Here is a 17,124-nt window from a genome sequence, read left to right on the forward strand (position 1 = left end):
CTGTCAACTGATAGCACAACCTAGTTCTCCTTCTCTGTGCTTTAAGAAAGCATGTGAAACCAATGTTAATTGCTTTTTTTTTTTTTTTTTTTCAAAACAGAAATTAAGGAGATCCCTGGGTTGGGGATCCTGGAGAAGAGAATGGTTATCCACTCCAGTATTCTGGCCTGGAGAATTCCATGGACTGTATAGTCCATGGGGTCACAAGAGTCAGACACGACTGAGAGATTGTCTCTTTCACTTTTCAGAAATGTGCTTTGTTTTTGGTAAATTGTGTCCCCTCCAAAATTTATATATTTACATCCTAATCCCCAGTACCTCAGAATGTGAGCTTATTTGGAATAAGGATGTTTCAGATATAATTAAGATGAAGTCACACTGGAGTAGGGTGGCTCCTAGTCTAATATGACTAATGTCCTTATAAAAAGAGGCGGTCAGGACACAGACACACTGAGGAAGACCTTGTGAAGAAATTCAGGGAGAAGACAGCCATTTATACACCAAATAGAGAGGTCTTAGTAGAAATCAACCCTACTGACATCTTGATTACAAACTTCCAGCCTCCAGAACTGGGAGACAATACATTTGGCTATTTGTGTCAACCAGTTTGTGACCCTTTGTTCCAGCAATGCTCGCATACTAAGCCCCTGTATTCCATTAGTCACCGTGTCCCATCAATGCTACCTCGTGAAGAGCTCTTAAATTTTCCTGTTGCTCTGGCTGTGACCTGCGGCTGGCCTTGAACTCCTGCAGTTTTCTCTCTCCTCCACCAGTCTGGGCTGTAGCAGGTTATCATATCTCTCTCCTGGCACAGAAGAGGTGGCCCCAAGGACCAAGGTCACATACAAATGGTTGAGGGGCTTGAGTCAAGGAGGGGCGTGTGGACATGCAGGGGCATTACAAGACCCATAACAGCCCCAGGGGCAGTGGCGTTCTCACAGGACTTAGCATGATTCAGCTCAGAGTACAAAGAGGTATTGATTGCCTTTTGCCTGCAGACAAAAGAGAGCACCATTATCTGCCCAACACTCTAGGGCTCAGAAATCAGGGCAAATCAGAGCCCTGCCTGGAGTGAGATCACCCGCACTCAGACTGTCCCTGCCCTGTCACCTCAATGCCAGAGCTTCCCATCTCATGGGCTCATGGGCCAGACCCAATTCCTGGCACCCACCTGGGCTCAGCATGAGCTCCACCCAAATGGCCTGTGACACCTTGGTTCTGCCCCTGTCTGCACTGGCAAAGAAGGAGGGGGAGGACAGCGTTGGCAGGGTGAACTTGACCAACTTACAGGAAAGCCTTAGACGAGTACCCTGGCTGCAGACCACCTCACATCCCACAGTTGGCCACTACAGTGCTCAGTGGTGCAAGGGTTAAGTTGACACAGATAAGCACCAGACAGACAAGACTGAAGCACTCTCTCCCAGAAGACCAGGCTGTTTTGCTCCTTTAAACCTCAGGACATCTAGCCAGACAGGCCCTTACTGATTTCAGTGTCCCATCCTGTCACTGGGCACATGGGGACACTGACCCTGAGGCCCTGTAGGGAGGTGACCTGGCAGTCACCAGCCATGGGCAGAGGTGAGCAATTGATTACCTGCTTGAGCCAGCAAGGAATCTCGACAGAGCAGGGGGGTCCTGGCTTTTCTCAGAAGACCCATCCTCAACCACCCTTTGGGAAAGAGAGAAACAGATGCACTTGGGGCCTGAATGACATGCTTTCTTTCAGTCATGTTGGTGGCTGAGTGACTGCAGTTTGGGATAAGGACAGGACACGGGGTTGAGTAGTGTCCTGCCAAAATTCATGTCTGCCTGGAGCCTGGCAACGTGATCTTATTTGGAAATAGTCTTTGCAATCAATTTGTCATCAAGTTACAGTGAGGTCATACTGGGATAGAGTGAGCCCTAAATGCAACAACTGGTGTCCTTGTAAAAGGGAAACTTGGACACAGACACACAGAGAAAAGAAGGTGTTGTGAGAGTGGAGGCAGAGGTAGGAGTGATGTGTCTACAAGGCAAGGACTGCCAGTGACACCAGAAGCTGGAAGAAAGGCCTGGGACAGCTCTATGAGGTTCCTGAGGCTGCCATGACAAAGTACTCGCTAATCTTGGTGGGAACTTGTCTCTAAGATCATGCTGGCTGTATTCTGGTCAGCATTTTTGGTCTTCCCACCTCTGAGTCTCTGCACAGCTGGGCCCTCTGCCTGGAACACTTGGCATGCCAAGTTTCCCTTGTTTTTCAGTCCTCAGCTTGTCATATATGTCTTCCCTCTCTATCCAACAGACTAGCCCTAAATTCAGCTTTCCAGAAGTTTTTTTTCCCTGTCCTCCCCAAGTACTCTCCTCTCCCAGAAGATATCCTGTCCCCTCACTCAGCGGCAGGACTGATGTCCTGATCGTGGCCCACTGGCTCTTGTACAGCCTTTAGGACCCATCTCCAATGTCATGGTCACTCCCAAGGGCCTGGTCTGGCAGGGGTTCTCAATTACCCCTCCTGCCAAGGCATTGTCCAGCCAACCCATGGTAGGATGGGAAGGAGTGCAAAGGAACAACTGCTTTCTTCCCTGGTACCTACTCTTGCTGCAAAACCCCAGAGGCCAGTGTGCAAAACCCCAGTGTTTCCAAGAAACACTACAGCTCCATCTTGGGTCAGGGACCTGGTCCTATTGGCCACTGGCAAATGGAAGTTTCTTGTCACCAGCCGTGTTCTCTGAACCAGGCTCCTGCTTACGCAGCGTTGCTTGCCAGGGTCTTCTGTGACACCATGGCCAACCATGGGCTTCCTTGGCTTCAAAACAGAAGCCACCAACTCTGCACAACTCCCTCTGCACAGGGACAGCAACTGCATCCCCCCGGCACCCACTCTCTGCACACTCCACCCCTATGAGTGCAGGAGATTCCCTCCCTTTGCCCACACTTACCTCTTGGCAATGAACGGGGCTAGTGTCTCCTGGGCAGGGCTGCTGAAGGAGACAGAAAGGTGACATGTTCACAGAAGCCACAGACACATGACATCATCCCCAGCACCCTACCTGCCCTGATGGCAGCAGCCAGACCTCTCAGGTTTCCAGAAAGTACACATGGGGTCCCTGTAAACCCACTGTCACAGGCAGAGGAAGAGCAGAACCCTGAGGGGAAAGGACCTGGCCCAGAGTATGGAGCAGGTGGGTAGCCCTGCTGGGTCCCCTGCTGAGCTGCTCACCCAGGGTTCTTCTTGGCCGCTGACAGGACATAGGAGTGCTCCCGGGGAGCTGTCTTCCTCACCACACTGCTGGCAGCCTCGGACCTGGGGTGGCACAGAGAGGGGGCAGCTAATGGATGAGGCAGGGCAGCTACTCAGGAAGCAAAAGAAAGCTTTAGTGACCTGCCTGAGAGCCCACACTTAGCTGGCTGCACAGTGGGAAATCAATGCCCGGCACCCTGGCCCTGGAGCTCTTAGCTCTTCCCTCTGCTACTGTTGACTCTGCCCTTAGCACTGCCCGTCTGTTGGGCCTCCAGCATGGGGGCCTTCGGTGCATTTCCAATGTCAAGGACAGGCCAGCAGATGTTGGCACTGGGGGGCAACAGGCTGAGGTTGAGGCCTAGCTGTGCCCAAGCACCCAGGCCTCACTTTGGGACAAAGGGCATGGGCCCCTCTAGAGCCTGGCCCTGTCCCCAGCCATATGCAGGTGGCTTGTCCCTGGGCACCAGGCACTGCCTACTTTGGTCCAATTTGCTCAGGACCCTTTTGAACAAACTGATAGAGAAATTGCTCGTTACCTCGGTTCTGCCCTCATAGAAAGTTCCTTAGAGGGGGCCCCCGGGCAGGCCCAGCACTGAGTGGGTGGTTCAGGGACTCCAGGAATGCTCCCTGTTGCTGGCGGCCACCCTCCGCCAACAGACAAGACAGATGCTCCATATGTCATGCACGACCCCTGTCTCCCCAGGCGGTGGAGACTTGGGCCCTGCCCTGTCCGTGGGACACCCATCAGGCACCATTACCTCCGTTTCTGCTCATCAGAAGAGAAGCGCACCTCCTCCTCTTCAGCAGCTCTTGATGCTGAGCTGCGCCTGATGTTGTAGGGGGCCCTGGTGTGGGGGATTGAAGATGCTGCCAGTCATGGCCCCTCCTCCCTCGACCACCCTCACACCATTCTCTGTCATGCCCTCTGCAGCTTGGCCTCCTAACTTATAAAAACAACAACATGTGTTAGCCTGGCTGCCCCTGGACTCTGTTCAAGCCACTCCTTCCTCTTGGAAAGCTAGGCTTGCTATCCCTCCCTGTTCCCACCCTTACTGTCCCCCAAGACCCAGTTCAAGCCTCATTCCCTTCTGCAGAGAGATTCCCTAGTTGCTCCATGTCAATGGGTGATGACAGGGGACAAGCAAGATGTTGGGCCCCTGGGAATGCAGGCACAATCCACATCTGTCCAGACCCCGCCCTGCTGGGTCCACAGGAGGGGGTCTTGTGTGGGGCCACATTGGGAGCTCCAAGGGGGACCCCAAAGATTGACATACAAGAAGCAACCCACATTTAGTTACAAAGTGCCCATAGCTGACAGGCTGCCAGGGCCAGCAGCATGCTTGGACTCATCAGGTGCTAGGCCAGCCCGGCCCAGTCCAGGAAATAGTCAGGGCCATGACCCAAGACACTTTCTCTAGACCCACCAGCTCCTTCCGCAAGCTTCCTACAGCCCCTGCTTTGCCTGAGATCAGAAGTATAAGGTGTACAATGTCCAACTTTCTGGGGCTCGCCACCCTCTGGTGGGGTCCAGGCCCCAGTGGCAACTGGCAAGGAGGTCAGAGTGGCAGGACAGCAGTCTGCATTGTGCTCAGAGGCAAGCAGGCAGCTGCCCTCAGCGGGCCCCATGTTTGTGCCCTGGGAAAAGGGAACCAAGTTGGGTCTGCGATTGCCTACTCACAGCTTCTTGTAATCCTCCGTGGTCATCTTGTAGCCAGAGGAGAAGGGGCGGGGAGGGCCAGTGGGAGCTGCTTTCCCCAGACTGGCCATGCTAGAGAGACAAGGAGTTTTCAGGTGTGTGCCTGCAGGCCCCCTCTTGCTTCCACATTTGCCTACATGGCCCAGCAGGCACATGGCAGGTGGACAAGTAAGTGCTGGTGCCCTTTCTTCTTTGCTCTAAGCCCTGCCAGATACCCAGGACATGTGCACCACCCTGAGCAGGGCCACCCTCTTGCCATAGACAGGCCCAGCCCCCTTGGTCCTGCTTTTCTGACACCAGGTTCAGCCTGTTGTCAGCCTGTTGAGAAGACGGCGGCCCAAAGCACACAACTCAGCATAGCTGATCAGCAAGTCTGGGCTCTGCACAGCCTCTTCCCTGTGACTCTGTCCTGGTGACCCTGTACCACGACTGGCACAAGGACAAGGGCACTGGTTGTGTGGTCCAGGGCCATTCCTTACACAGGAAGAGACCTGACACCTGACACCTACCACCCACTCAGTGACAGGCAGTGGACTCCCATACCTCCCACTGGACAACTGGCCAGCACTCTGTGGACACACCTTTTTGGAGCTCCATTGGCCTTGGGGAAGTGCTGGTGAGGCTGGGACGAGCTGTCCACAGGCTTGGTGAACACTCCGCTGAAAGAGAGTCCGGGAGAAGCAGCCTGGTGAGCCCCCTGGGAGAAGCCAGGGCCATGTGGGTAGGCATGGGGAGGCGGGCGGGCTCCTGCAGTCACCTACCGGATGATATAGCCTGTGGGAGCCCTCGTGCTCAGGGGCCTGCTGAGGGAAAAGAAGGTAGGATGTGAACTGAAGTCTCATAGGTGGGCCCAGGCTGCCTGATGACAGTAAAGGGGGTGGGCTGGTGGGTATCCCAGTGTGGTCAGAACAAGGGCAGCAAGAGGCCCTGGTTGCTTCTCAAGGCAGCCAGCCATATCTGCATCCCTAGCCAGGGTGCCTGTCCTGGTCTGCCTGTCTCCCTCATGCTTCCCAGGAAAGGCTAATTCTTCTGGGCCCTGGCTCACAGCGGTGCCCAGGAAGGTATGTTCCATGGCTGGGCATGAACACAGAGGTATTCCATCCAAAGTCAGGTTTCTCCCTGTTCTGCCGGGCCCCAGTGCTCCCCTGAGCAGGTGTTCTTCTGAGATGGATGACAACACTCCCTACCTCTACCCTCAGAGCTGACCCAGCTCAGGCTGGAGGCTCTATGGTCAGAGCCTGGGGGCTGAAGCCATGTCAGGTAGAAACCCTAACCTGATCTGATGCCCCACTCTGCCCAGTACTCTCCAGGAAGACTCATGAGGGCCCAAGGGGTGGAGCCCAGGCAGGAGCCAGAGAAGGCCTGCTATCCTTTACCTCCCATTCTGCTCCAGCCTCCCTCCTCCAGCTGGTGGGATGCCTTCACTCCCTGCCTGGGGAGCAGGGAGTACTCAGAGGAGTCCGGTGAGGGATGTGGGCAGGGAAGATTAGGCTGGAGTAGCATGGGATGGTCTTAAGACCACCCCTTTAAAGGGACCCACATGGGCAGGTGGCAGGGGCACTGCCCTCCATCCCCACAACTCACTTGGGCTGGGAGCAGAGCAAAAAATGTCCCTTATCCCATGTGTTTTCCAAACATACTTCCAAACCAAAGCCCAAGCTGAGAACTGCACCCCCAAAGTAAACATACCCCACAATGAGTAGATTATCTTTGAACTATGCTCAGGCCCTTGCCAACTGCCAACTGCTATCACAATCGGCAAGTCTATCTTTTAAGCTCATCTCTCTACTTGGGTCAGGCCCCTTTACCCTGCTAGGATGTCAGTTCCCTGAGGAAAGGGTTGTGTCCTCTGTGCCCAGTACAGGACCTGGTAGGTGACAGGTGCTGAGTCATTGAGAGATTCTGGGCAAGGCCACCGTGACCAGAGGCAGCCCGTTGGGCTAGCACTGAACTTGGACCCCACCCTTCCAGCTGTGGCCACTGTCCTCAACTGCCAACTGCTGTCTCTTTGGAACAAGGATCAAGACTGAATTTAGTGCCCCCACCCCCCCGCCAACCTCAACCTAATTCCCTATCCCCTAATGCTAAACCCCTACTTCTTAGGAGTAGTTCCCCCTGATCTGGGCAGGATGTGCTGACACTTCAGAACCACCCTGGACACCTCTATGCAAAAGTCCTTGAAATAGAGAGGAGAGCCAGCTGTCAAAACATGTCATCTTGAACTTGGAGTCTGCCCTGGCACTCTGATTACCTATGCAACAGAGTCATGTGTGACTCTTAAAGGCCCCAGAGTATCTCAGAGACATTGTCTGCACCCCTTTGGGGGTGTTCAGTGACAATTTTGGTCTCAGTTCATAGCTGAAGTCACGGAGGTGTAGCTGGAGAGGCAGCTGGCCCCAGGGGACCTGCATCCAGTCATCTCTGTGCTCCTTTTCCCAGGAAGTGGAAAATCCGTCCCTCCAGTGGAGTTCAAAGGCCTCCCTGCCCCCCGAAGACTGCAGTGCAGGCCCACCCACCTGCCATCTGGGCAGCACCTCTCACCTGGCCTTCGGGACCTCCCCAGCTGATGAAAGCGAGGTGGCATGAGTCCAGCCGGAGGGCAGCTCACTGAGCAAAGAGGGAACACAAAAGGGGACTGCCACATGTACCTCAGGAACTTGGCCCACCATTCCCATTGCACCTTCTCCTTCCCCGGCCCGCGTCCACATTGCACACTCTGGCACAGGGCCTTTCCCACCCTGGGACTGGTTTAATGTAACCCATGGAGTGCCATCCAAGACCCAGCCTGTTGCTGCTGGCCCTCCCAGCCTCCCAGACTTACAGGGTGCGGCCCTCCGATTCATCCTGTTTGGTGATCCAGCTCTTGTCCCCCTTAAGCGTGGTGCGAACCTTCATCTGCTTGAGGACAGTATTGCGCTCCTCCTCGCCTGCTGGGAGAGGCTTCCCTGGCGGTGGCAAGGCCAGGCAGCCTCAGCAGGGGCGCTCCACCTCAGGGCCCCAAGGCCTGCTTGCAGCCCTCCCCATACACTGCTCTCACTCTGCTACTTTGTGTCCAAGTCCAGGCCCAGGGGGCACCCAGACCTCACCTTTGCTGCTTCCTCCAAGAGCTGAGATGCTCATGGTGTTCATTGTGAACGTCTCTTCTCAGTAGATTCAACAGGGCTCCTGGGGGCAAAGGCAAGCACACGGTTTGTTACTTCTCGTATTTATAATGGCTCATCACCATAAGGTCCTTGGCACACTGAGACCTTCCAGACTGTCCTCTGGGCATGGGGAAGCCAGAGCTGGTGAAGTCTGGCCAAAAGGCCCCTCTGGGCAGCACATCCTACATCTGCCCAGGGCCACTCACCTTGGGGAACGCATGGCCTGTCTGTTGGGGAGATGGCTGAGACAGGCAGGCCACCAACTCTCTTAGAGAACTCTGATGGCCAGACTTCTGCCTGGTGAGTGTTGGCAGCAGTGGTCAACACTAGTGGATCCAGAAGGAGGAATGGGGAAGGATAGAGGCTGGGGGACAGTCTCTTTGGGGTTGGGCTGTCTCTCTCACTCCTTAGTGGCCATCTGACAGACCTTGAATGGGTCATCTAACCTCTCCCTCTGACTTGCCTCATTGTCCTCATTTATAAAATGGGAATTAAAAAAAAAAAAAAAGTCCACCTTTCAGGACTGCTGTGAGAACAGAAGACACCAATATTCTTGCAACTGCCCAGCACAACCTAGCACAGTGATCATAGTGACTCTCAGCCTGTCCTTAGTCAGCATGGCCTGGAGGTGTCAGCCCTGTGTAGCTCAAGGGTAGGCTCTGTGTCCAATGGGCAAGCCCTTGGGCACCAGGTGAGGTGTCCTGTGCTCTGATTTCTCTTCCTAACTTTGTCTTCTAGCCTCATTTTTGCCTCTCTGCCCCTGAGGCAAGTGCTGCCCTTCCGTGGCCTGTGAGGGCCTCCCAGGTCCAGGAGGGGCTGGAGAAGGGAAGCCAGCTCTCCAGGATGGAACTGACAGAAGATGGCTTGAGTCAAAGCACTGACCCACCACAGCCTGTCCCTTGGGCCTCAGGAGAGGGGCAGGAGGCTTCGGTGAGTGGTCATGACAGTAAGCAGGGCTCCTGGCTCTGCCCACACAGTCCTAGGCACAAGGGTCTCCCTATTAGAGGCCCGCCATCTTCTGGGCCCCTGTAGGGCCAGGGCCTGAGCAGTTGGGCCATGCTGCTAGCTGGCAAGTCCAGGACATGTTTTCACGGAGGTCAGGGGCACATTAAAATGGGCAGGGCAGGGCAGGGCGCCAAGAGCAAACCAAATTTGCCATGTCAGCAAGGGCTGGATTTCCCATAAACTGTACTGACGGAGCAGCCAAGGAGGCCTGAGCCTGCCGCATGCCAGGAACGGCACCTCATCACTGCGAGTGGGAGCCCTGCATGCCTAGCCCTGCACTAAGGTTGCCACGTCACAGCTCACTCCAGAGGAGATCCTAGGACCACAATGCCCACTGGCCCATCCCAGCAGCCCCTGGAGCAGCCCATTGAGCCGCCTGAGATCTTGGTCTCAGGTTGGTGACTGACTGACAGGCCTTGCGGGGGGTGGGCCCTTACCTCTTCTGGGCCTCAGCTCAGGACCTCCCACTACTTGGTTGGAAACTCACCAGTTTCCCCTTGACAAGCCTCTTGGTCACGCTGCCTAGAAGTTTTCTGTCAAATCAGAACCAAACAAGCCACTTACTTCCCAAATCAGGGCAGGTGCAGGCACATGCCCAATGATACAGGCAGAGGGGCCACCAGGGACTCCCAGGCCAAAGTGGCAGGGGCACTTACAAGAGCCCACGACAAGGGAGTGGAGTTTGGTAGGTCCTGCTCCAGACTCCATCTTCACAGTTTCTTGTCTTACCTCATCAGGCAAAGACCAGGATGGATGTTTCGTCTCAGAAGTCAAAAGTCTTTTTTGATGGGACTATAAATTTGAGTCAGGAAGAAAAATCTTCTCATGGGACTGAAGATGGCAGCTCTTTATGACACGGAGACTTTTAGGTGATGAGTCCCAGCCAGATGGACACACACCTGAGGTCTGAATCCGTGTCCCAGTTAGTTAGCTTCTCCCTCCACTTTACCACTCCCCTCACACCTACAGTTCACAGGCCACAGTCACTACCAGCTGCCATCTGTGCTTTCTTCTGGCAGCACTCACTGCCCCCTGATTCTTCTTGGTCCACATCAGCCCTCGCTTCTCACTCAGCTTCTGCTGGCTCCCTACCATCTCTAAGACTGGGGGAAAACTCCCCTGACCCAGTCACTCTTCTCACTTCAATGTCAACACTGTGCTCCAAGTGGACCATACGCCTCAGCATCCCTGGGAGCTGACCTTGCCAGGTCAGTCCCCTCCTGCCACCCCCTGCCCCCTGCCCCCATTTATGCCACTGGACTAGAGGTTGGCGGGGATCATGCTCCTGACTTACACAATATCACCACCAGTCTTCTGACCCAGTTCTCCTCTCAGACCTACCATCCCTTCCCTTAGTCTGACCCATCTCAGAACTCAACCCATACTGCAGACAGGGGCAGCTTTGCAGGATTGGGTGTGGACCACTCAAGAGGGCTCTTTCCTGGAAGGCTCTCAAACAGGGTTGGCCGGCGGATCAGTCAGGGCATCATTTTGGAGGACAAGTCTCACTGTGTACTGAAAGCCTCAGAGAGGGCAAGGCCATTGATCCAGCCATTCCCTTCATAGCAACCTCTCTTAAGGAGACAAGCACATAAGTAGAACTCAGTATACAAGAGGGTGTCATCTCAGTGTTGAACATGATGGCGAAAATTTGGTGATAATACAAATTCCCAATAGTTGTCTTTAAACATATGATCTACCGTTCAAGCAAATAGTAGGCAGCCATTACAAATGATATTGATATATGCTATATTTAACAAACTTTCATGTATATTGGTTTCTATATATTATTAGGTGAAAGGCAGCTTTTAAAACAATATCTGTAGGATGTGTTCATTTCCTTAAACTGTATTTATATAAAAATGCACAGGAAAAGAGACATCTAAATAATGTATACAAAACCATTTTACTCCTCTGTATATGATCATCTTCCACACCCCATCCTGCAAAGCTGTCCCTGTCTGCATTATGGGTTGAGTTCTCAGATAGGTCAGACATGCACATGGCAGGAGACACACTCCTAGAAGCTCAAAACCACAAGGACACAGTAGGACAGAAGGAGCACACTTTGCAGACACAGGCTCTGACACTGGGGCAACCCGCCTGCAGTAAGTATGCCATCCTCCTGCTTCACTATGAGCAAACTCAGCTGGGGGAGGTTGGGCAAGTGGCTCCAGGCCACACTTCCAACACTTTCAGAGGGTGGTGGACCCAGCTAGAACCTAAGCACCCAGCTGTGGCTGCACAGTAGCCCTGCTGACCCCAGGTACGACATCACAGAGCCTGGGGTCCAGGTGGCCAGGCACCAGTATGGTTCTGGCTACACAGAGGAGACCTAGAACTTGGATCAGCCATGCACATGGTGTCTGCCTGGCCTCTCAGCCTCATGACTGACTCCAAGCCCCAGACCCCAGCATCCTCTCCAAAGTGGGCAGCCAACGCCCTGCAGCCCCAGCCTCTACCCTTTCCATGTCCAACACACCAAGGTCTCTCATGGCCAGGGCTTGCACTTGAATTCAAGAAGACATGGGAAGAAACTGTTCTAACTGCAGACCCATGCACCTCCCGACTTACCCCATGCAGAAGGTAGAGAACAAGACAAGATGGATGCCACATCACCCAAAGCCTCTACCTCCAGCCACCTTCAAAAGGCAGAATTCCCGCCTGATCAGGCCTTCAAGTCTTCTTCCTTTTCTGGGCACATGGGCTTCTTCCAAACTCTTCTAGGCTCTCCTGGCCCATGAGTCCCACTCTCTGAGCCTCATCTGTGAAGTGGTGCTGAGCCACCAAACCTGTGGCAGGACACCCCCAAGCCAGACGATGTGCCCATCCCTGTAATTTGGTGCCAGCTCTATCCCATGCCATGGCTTGGTATCTGGATGCTAATGGGTGTCCTCACTGTGCACCTTTTCAGGACGACAGCCTGAATCTACCTTGATAGGGAGATGGCTTCTCATTTCTTAGGAAGTGTCACATCACCCTGCCCAAGTGCCTATCTTGGGCCACCAAAGGAATGGGTGGCTTCCCTACCACCTTTCATCCTCTCTCTCAGTTCCACTAGGCAGGACCCTTTCCCTTGCTAAATCCAACCAAGGCCCTACATCCGGACTTGTCCCAGGGCAGCTCTGGACTAAGTGCAAGTCCTCCTGAGCAAGTCAGGCCACCCTCCATGCCCTTTACTCCCTTCTTCCTCCCTCTTCCATTCGCCTGCACTTATCTCTTGGGGCAGGCTGGGGCAGTGTCCCTGGCAGGGACAGGCTCTCTCTGACACGGGTAGCTGCCCCACACCTTCCTCCCAGCTGCTGCAGCCTCGCAAGGCCGCCTGGCAACCTCCCAGGAAAAGAGCTTCTGGCCTTGACTGGATAGAGAAAAGTGAAGAGCCAATGAGGGGGGTATGCGGAGCCTGTGGTCCCAGGCACAGTGAGCCCGGAGGCATCTGAGGCCATCAGCGAGTGCAGTCAGAGCTGAGGCAGAGGAGCTGGTGAAGGCAGACTAGTGGCAGGGAGGGACCTTGGAGAGCTGGCAGACAAGGACACCAGTGCTTGGCTGATGTATGAGGAGACAGAGATGGAGAGAGAAACAGCAGGAGGAAGGGTCACCCCGTCACCCCACAGGCACACGCTCTGCCTCCAAGATGAGAAAACTAACTGGGGGAAAGTTTTCTGGAATTACCAACCTGCCTGACTCCCCATGTCATGTCTACCCACTCTCCCAAGCAGGCGTCTGTGTCTCCACCCTTGACAAAAGGCCTTGAGCTTCAGCCCAGGCAGCGCCTCTCACAGGAGTCCTCATGTCCCCCTGGGGTCCCTCTGTGCTGTTGCTGCCCCCACACTCTTCCTTGGTGCTCCCTGGCCCATCTAGGATGGGCTGCCTTCTTCCAGACAATGGGAAGAACACCATGGTGGGGGCAAGGCGGTGGGGCTCACATGAAGTTCGACAGCAGGCTGAGTGACTGTCCTTCTCCCACCCTGGGCGGCAGGTGCTGGGTACCAGGCAGGGACCTCCCAGGTGAACTGGGAGGGAAGAGGAACAAAACACCTTCAGCCTTGCCTTCCAGGAGCTGCAGCCAGAGGGCACAGGAGTTGGGGCTTCTCTGCATGTGTATGTGCTGGACTCTGGCCACCATGAGCAAGCATGAGTGGGTGCACGACTGGCAGGGGAGCGAGGGGCAGGCCTTCCTCCCAGAGAGGAGTTGGGACACTCTGCAGCCAGGGAGCTGACAGGAGGTCCAGCTGTGTTTCCGCATGTGTATGGACCTTTTGCAGGGCCCCATCTCTGGCTGGCAAGGATCAGACACAATGCAGTCTCTTGGCACCAGAGTCCTTGGCTCAGCTCCGGGCAGACACGTTAGGCATGGCTCAGAATTCAAGAGTGAGGAAGCGGTGGGACAGGGCAATAGGGCATAGCTGACCGTGACCCATGCAGCCAAGCCCAGTGACTGAAAACAGATGTGACAGGGACATCTGGAAGAAGTCACTGAGGCCTTGGGCCACCCAGTGCAGGGGATGGTTGCTGGGCCAACTTGAGGCAGTGTTTTAGTAAAGCTCTGTCTGTGAGCATTTTTATGGGGCTCTGGCTCCCCCACCATTGGATAAAGGTGTCGTGACTAAACCATGGAGAAACAAAACCTGCAAGGAGGACCCCGGCTGTCACACCTGTTTCCTCTGGCCCTCTTATGACAAACTGCTTGAGGATCCAGTCAGCTCCCCTGGCCAGAGTCCTTCCATGCCTACCTCCTGGCTGAATTCAACCTGGGGGCCGCCACCCTCAGTGAGAAGGGGAGATAGGGAGGTGGGGAGGACACCTGTGCATGATCCTTGAGGCTGTGCAACAGCTCAACACACCAGAAGACTGGCCCTGCCGATGGGGGATATGGGCCCAGGGGTGGGGCTGGTACTCATGTACTCCATGAATAAGAGCCTCCAGGGGTCCCAGCATTGGGGAACAGGCTCAAAGAAAAGTCCCTGTGCCTTATAGCCACCTCCCATAAGAGACAGCTGGGTCCTCTTTGGCTGTGTTTAAAGCAAATGCCTCCGAGCTTTAAGATGAGGATTCACCTTTGTGTATGAATGCCTGTGAGAGACCCCTCTCAAGGTCCTTCAGGGTAATGATGTGTCCCAGGGGACAGGTGACAACAAGGTAGTCAAAGCCCACCTGCTGGAGAGCCCTGCCTCTAGCCAAGGGGCTTCCTTAGCGAGCTTCCCTCTGCAGGCGGCCCAGCAGCCCTGAGCCTGAAGGGAGGAGCAGCAGAAACAGAAGCTGACAGGACACTGACTTCACAGCAGAGGCACACCTGCTCTCTTCCAACTCACCTGCAAAGGAAGGAGCAAGAGACACAGAGTCCAAGTCCCACGGTGTCAGAAAAAATCACTAGACCCATCTCTTACCCTGTCTGGCTGAGGATGAAGCCCGGGTCTCAAAGCACTCCCAGACCCCTGCGCCTGTCCATGAGGGGGCGGCACCGGTTTCAGTGAAGCTCATAACCAGGGCCATAGCCTCCCATTCTTCCTTGGCAGCATCCCTAGAGGTCAAAGGCCCAGCACCCTAGCGAGGACCTGCACCCAGACAAACAATGCTGAGGCCCCAGGCAGGATGTGGAAGGGAGCAGGAAGGGGGCTGGGGATCCCTGTTTGGTTATCCTCATCCGGTCCTTTTCTCAATGCACAAGCTTGGCCGAGTATCGAAGTTTGGACCCCGGTCAACTTAAGCCACCACTGGGTCAGCTGACCTGATTCTCCAAGCCAAAAGGGGTGGAATTATCAAACATCCCATTTGTGAGACAGTCTCTCGAGACCAGCTCTCAGGAACGAGGACATCCTGATTCCCGGTCCCGGGAGCTGGCAAGAGGACAGTCAGCAGAGAGGTTGTTTTCCTCCAAGGGTTCCTGGGATCCAGAGATTCTCAGCAGCAGTTCAGGGGGAAGGGGCCCCTCAGAGGCCTTCCAGATTGATGGCTGAGCAGCTGGGTCATGTCCAAGCCCCTCAGTCGGCTAAGCAGCACACAGCTCCCAGGAGCCCTGGCCAGCCTCTTTGCCCTGTGCGAGCAGCAGAGCAGAGTGCCTTGCCGGCCCATGATGCTCCCATCCTAGGCCTCATGCCTGGAAGCCAAGGAGTGGCAGGAAGGAAGCACATCACGTGGAAAAGAGCTGGAGAAGACTTGGGTTGCAGAGGGGGAAAATGTAATATGGAAAAAAAATGCATGGACTGGGGGGAATATTTGTAAATGTGCTTTACAGGTAAATGACTTCTGCATGAAAGTCTGGAATTTTACCTCCCCTCATTCCACCCCTCAACACACCAGAATATAGACTTCTTGGCGTCAGCACCAGAAGGGCCCGGGGAGGCAGATGTCTGAGGCTGGCCAGCTCCCTCCAGGAGGTGGGGAGTTCAAGCCCCAGTAGGACACAACCACCTGGCCACCCATCACTTTTGTGCCCCTTTTCTAGCTCTCAGGGACTTCCCTGGTGGCTCAGATGGTAAAACGTCTGCCTGCAATGTGGGAGACCTGGGTTCGATTCCTGGGTCAGGAAGATCCCCTGGAGAAGGAAATGGCAATCCACTCCAGCACTCTTACCTGGAAAATCCCATGGACGGAGGAGCCTGATAGGCTATGGTCCATGGGGTGGCAAAGAGTCGGACATGACTGAGCGACTTCACTTTCACTTTCACTTTCTAGCTCTCAGCAGGCTGGATATAAGCAACTGCTCTGGGCAACTGGGCTATTGAAGAGGTGGCTTGGCATCAAGGACCAGCAAGGGCTTCTGGGCAGGACCCTCTGAGATGTCTCTGTGGAGGCCAGGGGGCTGGGCAGAACCAACATGCCGGGGACCCTTTGCCAGAGCCACTGACAAGAGCTACCCCAGTGTGGCCACCTCCCCTGCTGAGCCTCCCAGCACACACTCCAGGTGTCTCTGCAGCCTGGAACCAAGGTGGTCTTCAGTTCATTCCAGTGGGGCCCAAGGACAGTCAAGGGAGTTGAAAGGGACCCAGGGGTCATCAGAGCCCACTTCCACCCCAACAAACTCTTTCCACCCCAGGAACACCCCTGCACCCTTACTCCTGCCACCCATTCAGCCTCTGCTAGAGCAGGTACAGTGACAGGGAAGTCCTCTCCAGTTGCCCCTGGTCATGGAGATCACGAGTGAGGCTGTCATCTGCCTTCCCAGCCCCCTCCTTCCTCACTCTTGTCCACTGCAGATCCCAACTTCCCAAATTTTCATTTACGGCCACATTTTCATTTATCCCATAAGGCTTATTCAGAAAGTTGAAGCCTGACCCAGTGCCGGGCAGACAGACAGGGGCCTAGAACAGCACTGCGTTTCCCTAGAAGGTGCCTTTGGCTCGGGTCTTTCTGAAAAAAATGAAAGAATGAGTAGGAGCTCGCTGGGCAGAAGTAATGAGGCAAGTCCTGGTTTTGCATTTTGTTTTAGTTCAATCTTAAACCAGGCCCTGCCTGATATGAGCATTTGTACCCGGGATACCTGTTCTGGTGGTAGGAATCCTCAGGCCTGCTCAGTGGGAAACTGACCGAGTCATCAGAAAGTCGTGTGCTGAGCCAACAATCCCAGGGACCAGATCAAGGGGCCACACAGAGCACCCGCGGTGCACCCACGATGCAGCCAGGGACTGCCAGGGACAACAAGCAGCAGTGGTGGGGGGCCTACACACCACTGCTCCCAGAGGCCAGGCCTCCTCTCAGACCCAGGCTGTGGCCACAGAGCCACCTTGGCTGCCACCACCTCTTGCAGTGGGTTGTGAGCACCCTCCCCACAGGAAAAGTGGCCTCTAGGTCCCTCTGGCATCTAGGTCTCCCAGGACGTGTGCTTAAGTTGTAGGTTCCGGCTCCCCTAATTCCTTATAGAGTTTGAGAATGACACCCGCTGGGCCACTGGTCCTTTCATTGTCCAGCCGGTCCCACCTCCTGGCCCTGCTGTGGCCCCTGGAAGGTGACAGTCACACAACTGCTCCCACATCAGCGTCCCCCTTCCTGAAGAAAATGACCAGAAATGTTCACAGTGGGGGATCCAGATAGGGGGTGGTCTTGGTACCATTCTTACCACT

The 17,124-nt window shown here is 54.8% G+C and overlaps 1 protein-coding gene across 11 annotated transcripts in view; it reads right to left on the reverse strand.

Annotated features, from left to right (window-relative positions):
• Positions 1-17,124, reverse strand: part of ZNF185 (zinc finger protein 185 with LIM domain) — a 58,940-nt gene that overhangs the window by 38,740 nt on the left and 3,076 nt on the right. For 2 of the 11 annotated variants that reach the window (XM_027534188.1, XM_027534179.1), the window contains exons 2-12: positions 14,219-14,376; positions 8,003-8,081; positions 7,738-7,861; positions 7,458-7,523; positions 5,678-5,719; positions 5,498-5,575; positions 4,899-4,988; positions 3,979-4,065; positions 3,200-3,283; positions 2,919-2,960; positions 1,595-1,669 (exon numbers count right to left, since the gene is read on the reverse strand). In XM_027534188.1, the coding sequence (XP_027389989.1) occupies positions 1,595-1,669; positions 2,919-2,960; positions 3,200-3,283; positions 3,979-4,065; positions 4,899-4,988; positions 5,498-5,575; positions 5,678-5,719; positions 7,458-7,523; positions 7,738-7,861; positions 8,003-8,045 (731 nt within the window). In that variant the 5' untranslated portion in view covers positions 8,046-8,081; positions 14,219-14,376. The other 9 variants (XM_027534187.1, XM_027534184.1, XM_027534183.1 and 6 more) reach the window with 9 other exon arrangements.

This window comes from Bos indicus x Bos taurus, chromosome X, assembly GCF_003369695.1.
Source record: "Bos indicus x Bos taurus breed Angus x Brahman F1 hybrid chromosome X, Bos_hybrid_MaternalHap_v2.0, whole genome shotgun sequence".
Taxonomy (NCBI): domain Eukaryota; kingdom Metazoa; phylum Chordata; class Mammalia; order Artiodactyla; family Bovidae; genus Bos; species Bos indicus x Bos taurus.